The 6,702-nt window shown below is 42.7% G+C and overlaps 1 protein-coding gene across 1 annotated transcript in view; it reads left to right on the top strand.

The window, feature by feature from the left end:
• Nucleotides 1-3,398: 3,398 nt before the first annotated feature.
• The window catches only part of cplx1 (Complexin-1), a 10,784-nt gene continuing 7,480 nt past the window's right edge, over nucleotides 3,399-6,702 (top strand). Inside the window, 2 exon segments of the mRNA NM_001140038.1 lie at nucleotides 3,399-3,524; nucleotides 4,382-4,499. Of these exon segments, the coding sequence (NP_001133510.1) occupies nucleotides 4,469-4,499 (31 nt within the window). The 5' untranslated portion in view covers nucleotides 3,399-3,524; nucleotides 4,382-4,468.

The raw sequence follows: 6,702 nt of genomic DNA, 5'->3' as shown, positions 1-6,702 counted from the left end.
AATTAGTGAAATAGTTCAATCTCTTCCTCTCCTCCAACGTTCTCCAATACAGCTCAATGGAACTCCTAGAACCCTCCTCTCTGGTGTGAGTTCCGTAACGGAGTGATGTCATTTTTACAGCACACGAAGGTTCTATATAGAGAATGATGGTTGTTTGTGTCAGTGTGTTTCTACCGGACACAGTCCCAGTGTCTTGATGAATGAATGGATTCTATGACAGCCCTTCTTCTAACCCTCTACTGCAGTCAGTTATTAGTATAGCTGCCTGGCTTTAAAGACTCACAGTGGGGCTTGGTATATAGGCACTAGGCAGTGGGGCGCAGGCAGCATGTCAAGCACGCCAAGACGAAGTCACCCTTGCAGGGACTGTTAAATAATGCAAATGTTGTTTCAGAGAGAGAGAGAGAGAGAGGAGGGGGGGAGAGAAGTGAAGAGGGGGAGATTGAAAAGATTGAGGGAGAAAGGGGGAGAGAATGAGAATGCAAGAGAGACAGAGAGGGAGGGGGCATGGGGGGGACAGGGAGGGAGATAGAAGGGGGAGAGGCTGAGATAAGTGTGTGTGAGAGAGAGATTGAAAAAGATAGAGGGGGAGAGAGTGAGCAGAGATTGAGGGAGCAGATAGGAGATGGCAGATTAATAGTTAATTCATACATTAGCTTCTGGGCATGTGCAGTGTTTTAGGAGACCTGTTTCTCCTCTCTATGGGGTTATTTAGGAGACCTGTTTCTCCTCTCTATGGGGTTATTTAGGAGACCTGTTTCTCCTCTCTATGGGGTTATTTAGGAGACCTGTTTCTCCTCTCTATGGGGTTATTTAGGAGACCTGTTTCTCCTCTCTATGGGGTTATTTAGGAGACCTGTTTCTCCTCTCTATGGGGTTATTTAGGAGACCTGTTTCTCCTCTCTATAGGGTTATTTAGGAGACCTGTTTCTCCTCTCTATGGGGTTATTTAGGAGACCTGTTTCTCCTCTCTATGGGGTTATTTAGGAGACCTGTTTCTCCTCTCTATGGGGTTATTTAGGAGACCTGTTTCTCCTCTCTATGGGGTTATTTAGGAGACCTGTTTCTCCTCTCTATGGGGTTATTTAGGAGACCTGTTTCTCCTCTCTATAGGGTTATTTAGGAGACCTGTTTCTCCTCTCTATGGGGTTATTTAGGAGACCTGTTTCTCCTCTCTATAGGGTTATTTAGGAGACCTGTTTCTCCTCTCTATGGGGTTATTTAGGAGACCTGTTTCTCCTCTCTATAGGGTTATTTAGGAGACCTGTTTCTCCTCTCTATGGGGTTATTTAGGAGACCTGTTTCTCCTCTCTATGGGGTTATTTAGGAGACCTGTTTCTCCTCTCTATGGGGTTATTTAGGAGACCTGTTTCTCCTCTCTATAGGGTTATTTAGGAGACCTGTTTCTCCTCTCTATGGGGTTATTTAGGAGACCTGTTTCTCCTCTCTATGGGGTTATTTAGGAGACCTGTTTCTCCTCTCTATAGGGTTATTTAGGAGACCTGTTTCTCCTCTCTATAGGGTTATTTAGGAGACCTGTTTCTCCTCCCTATGGGGTTATTTAGGAGACCTGTTTCTCCTCTCTATGGGGTTATTTAGGAGACCTGTTTCTCCTCTCTATGGGGTTATTTAGGAGACCTGTTTCTCCTCTCTATGGGGTTATTTAGCTTTTTTGTATGTTTTTCTTATTTTCTGTTAGATTTTTCTGTCCATGTTCTCCCTTGAATAATGGGACAGCCTGGTAAAATAAAGGTCAAATAAAACATTTAGTAACCTTGTCTGGTTGTCTTAAGCTCAATTAGTGTAATTGAAATGAGATGCACCAATGCATCAACTGAATTGCCATCCCTTTTTATTTTGACGCTCATTTGACTTATAAACTGAATAGTTTCAAATAACCGACTACAGAAAATAGAAATGAAAAACACCCTTGTTGACCCTGTGTATCCTTTTCGGAATGGGGAATTAATGTTCCAAACCCAAACCCCGTTTATCATCACAAAGAAACACTTCTTCAGTTTCAGATAAGAGTAGGATAAAGGTCAGTTGAAGAAATGGTTTATGACATTTTAAATAGTTTTCTGAGCAGCTTTGGAGCCTGGTGGGGAATATAAATGAAAAAGGTAGTTTTTTTCAACTGCCAAACATTCGCCGAAGTGCCTTCTATCCATTCGCTATATTTGACAGTGGCTTATGCATTAACCAAATTCGTATTGGTCTCATATAGCGTTGTTTTCATGCAGGTTTGCACAGTCACATTGACTGGAAGAAAATACAGTGAAATTACCATTACCATTAAATATCGGGGTAATTTGATGCTTGACAAGAACATGAGCTTGTTTTATATTTCGTTTTATGTTGAATATTCGAGATATTTTTTTATCTCGACAATAGCTATTGAACCAAGCATGCCATGACTATGAAAATGTTATATTCCGAATCAGTGGTGGGGGGAGAACAATCCACGCCTTTTTTTGTTGATTGAAAAAAAAATATATATATACAATTTCGGATTTCCAGCGTGCCATGAAAACCGCTTATCCAGCAGCATACCACCCTGCATCCCAATGTTGGCTTGCCTCTGAAGCTAAGCAGGGTCTGTCCTGGTCGCCCCTGGATGGGAGACCAGATGCTGCTGGAAGTGGTGTTGGAGGACCAGACTTCCCTCTGGTCTAAGGAGATCTCAATGCCACAGTGAAGGGGAAATTGTCCTGCGTAGGGAGCCGTCTGGTGGGACATTAAACAAAAGTCCTGACTCTGTGGTCATTACAAATCCTATGGAATTTATTGTAAGAGTAGGGGTGATAACCCCGGTATCATGGCTAAATTACCATCATGGCCACTTAATCATCCCCCGCATTCCTAATTGGCATATATCACTCCTCACCTCTCTAACTAATGTGTTTTGAGCGTTTTGGCACAAAAATGGTCGCTGTGCATCACCCAGGTGGGTGCTACACATTGATGGTGGATGAGGTGTTTTCACCAACTACGTAAAGCGCTGTGACATATCCATTCCAATGAATTAACGAGCTACTGAAATGGTGCATGACGTGAGTAACCTACAGAAGCCTACGTAAACTGAAGTGTGCATTCACCCTAGTTGCGAAAACATTTAGGTCAGACTTTTGAAGATAGATTTATCAGAGAGTTTATATATAGCTAATCTGGGGTATCTAAAGTGGCGGTTTGCCAAACAGTGTAACCTAGTAGCCTAATCTTGTGTAATAGGGGCAGTAGACGTTTTGCAGTAGGTTTTTGTCAGTGAAGACGTGGGACGTTTGGGAGAAGGTTGGTCGAACTCCATGTGATTACCCTCCTCTCCTCATCATCAGACAGCAACTGCAGTTCCCTCCTCTGACGCGCGTGCAGTCGTTGTGCAGAAGCCAGGAAGACGGTGGGAAATACAGCAGGGATGCTCAAAGTGAGCATCTAAGGACCTCCACACCCTCTTCATTTCGCGACAACTTCTATATTTGCCAGGATAACGTTGCTATTTTGAGAGATCCAAGGCGCACGGAAAGGTAATCGCATGTCCCGATCGCAAGACACAAGAGATGTTGTGGGACGAATTGGGAGCTGTCCCCCAAAAATGGTGCTGAAATCGCTCCGCGCTCGAGAAAGGAAGTGATTTTTGCTGTTGCTTTTGTAGCTGTGTGTGGGTTCAAACAAGGTTATGTGTCGGGAATATACAAAATATATTTTAAAAAACGTGATCAATTCAAATTAGCCATGGTTGGGATTATGATTAGCCGATTTGAGACGTCGTAGGCTACAACTCGCGGTGCATTTGCGTTTTCAACCATGTGACTGAATCCGGACAATTGAAAGTTTGACATTGAACGCGGATTATGGGCTCGAGGAATTGATTAGCCTTGTATATTTCCCCTGATCAAATGAACCCTGTTATCGGCATTGGTGTGCTATATCTTGTCTGGTAGCCTATGCTTACATGAGGCTGCTTCTTCCCATTTGAAGTACAGTATAGGAAAGCTACTTGGCCTCATGAAACGTACCAGGCTATGCTATTGCAGGTTACCAACGTTGGGCCGGTTATTTACGACACCTGTGCCGTCAATATATAACCTTTTTACAAAATATGCCACAAGAAAACCGCTCTAAATTGACATTTTTTTTCTGACCTTCACGGGGCTCTCTCAGTGGAATCCACCCCGTCAGAATAAATTCATAAAATAGAGTGGTTTATACATTTGAGGTTAGCACTACCCGGAGAAGGTGTAGCCGACAACGCATCTTGTTTGTAAATCACACCATTCACTTTGCAAACTAAAAGGAGGGAGCAGAGACACACTGTCATTGATGGAGAAAGTTAGTTATGGGTCAATATAACCACTCAACCTCTACTGTCTTCATTTCTAAGGTTTCTTTCTCCTGGCACCTGGGCAGCATCTGTCCTGTCTGACGTGAAACTGTGAATCTGAGGAGAGGCAAGACTTAAATCCTCATCATGAATTTTGTAATGAAGGCAGCTATGGGAGGTAAGTTGATTAATGCGTTGCACCATTACCACAGTCGTGTCGGACACTCAAAGGCAATGCAGCACGGGATGGGAAAGGAGATTACGTGTGACATTCTTTCAATTCTATCCATTATTTCTAAGTTAATGAATAGGTATATAGTTATAAGCTATATCCATAACATATTATTAAAACTAATATTGTCCCTTTATCATTAGATGGGTATGGACAAAACTGCTGTGGACTATATTATTAAAAAATGTTAAGGTCAAACTTGATAAGTGAACACCTAGTGTAGAGAAATATAATACTGTACATCTGTGGTACTTTTTCATCATATTTGCTGGGGTCTTCCGCATTGTTAGGGGCTTCTGCTGCACTGGCTGAGCAGCCTATAGAAATGGTGTGTGGGAGTCGAGATTGCGAGAGGTAGCCTACATTTCTCATTGAAATGCAGGACCAACCACCAACTTCTGCATAGCCCCGTGCTCTCTCCAGTCTCCATGATAAGAATCCTTAAACAAACAGTAGCATTGCCCCTTTTCACATACCAGCATTAAAGTGTTTGACTGTAGATGCACTATTCTATTCTACTTTACACGCATATAATCTGGCCTGTTATCTATTTGAATATCAAACTAGTATTTTTGTATTAATTTAACTCATTCAGGCTTAACTACATTTATTTTTCTTACAGTTAACTTTGAGATACCTGTCACAAATATAATGTTGATTGTCAGCCAATACATTTAAACAAATAACTAATCTGCCCCTTTTAGACCACTTGAACAACAGAGCCTGAATGCAGAGGAACAGTCATGACAGTACAGCATAAGGGATGGACTTAACCTTCTCAACAGACACATCAATTAATTAAATACACCAGTCAATAAATAATCATTTAAAAACACAACAAAATCAACAACTAATTATTATTGTGTTTTAAATATATATATATATGCATTTATCCACAAATCTCATCTCTGATTTTCATATATCTGAACTCTTATATGTCCCAGCACGATGTCTATGTCACCTGACAGAAAAAAAACTATTTCACACTGACAATCACGCTCCAGGTAGCTGGTGACAGACACCTGTCAGAATCAACCACACTGACTGACTGCTCCATCACCCAGTGTGTTTCCCAAATGGCACCCTATTCTCTACGTAAAGTACACTGCTTTTGACCAGGACCATATGGTTATAGGCTACCATTTCAGACGCATCCCCAGTCTACTGCTGCTTGCGGTGTGCACTTGCACCGTTCCCGTCATGGATTGGTGTGCTGCATTCGGATTTTGGCTGGAGAGAGTTTCCACCCTTTGTAAAATCTATGACGGGATGTGATCATAGATCAGCACTCCTACTCTGGGACATTTTGTGAATACAGGCCGTGGATGACGAAACTGTATGAGTTGGAGAGAGTGCAAGCTATTTTACGATAGCGCACATACACTCAATGGAATCTAGGCCAAGGTGTGTCTCATTGCTGACTTGGCACAAACCTGATCAGACCGAGACCCAGTGTGTCATCATGACCGAGGCAGCAGCTCAAGATTAATCTGAGGAGGATCTAAACTTGAGCAAGACCAGTCTCAGACCGACACCTAGTCATTCAAATTAACCCCAAAACACTCAACCTCCATAGTGGAGCTTAATGGGAAACATTGGAATGGAAAGGAAAAAAAGGAACATTGAAACACACAAGACTATGAAAGACTAACAGCCAATCTGAAAACAACAGTTTTATTGAGCCTGCGGGGAATCCATCCTGCCTGTGAAGGGTACTGTACAGCCGAGGGGCAACGAACAATGCAGTGGAGGCCTATTTCTCTTTCTTCAACAGGAAATAGAATGGAGGCATCTTCAGGTGCTCTTCTAGCTCAATAATTGACTGAAAGTCAAAGCTAATCTCATTATTCGAAAACACTTAGGTGAGATTGTGTCAGAGAGAGGGTGCCCTCACTGCTTCCTGTATCTCCCCGACTCCCTCCCTCTGTAAAGCAAAGCAAATCATTTTCCTCAGTGAGTGTGTGACCTTGAGTTCCTCCAGTGCACAGCCCAGAATGTATAAATAATGAATTCTACCACAGCAATGTCAAAACGGTAGAGACAGTAGAACTGTAAAAGCCGAGGAGTGGGATGACGGGGGGAGGAGGGGGAGGACAAAGAGGAGGGGGACGGAGAGGAGGGGGAGGAGGGAGAGCAGGATGGTCTATGA

Source organism: Salmo salar, chromosome 04 (assembly GCF_965601325.2).
Source record: "Salmo salar chromosome 04, fSalSal1, whole genome shotgun sequence".
NCBI classification, from domain to species: Eukaryota; Metazoa; Chordata; class Actinopteri; order Salmoniformes; family Salmonidae; genus Salmo; species Salmo salar.
This window is presented reverse-complemented; position numbering and strand designations above follow the sequence as displayed.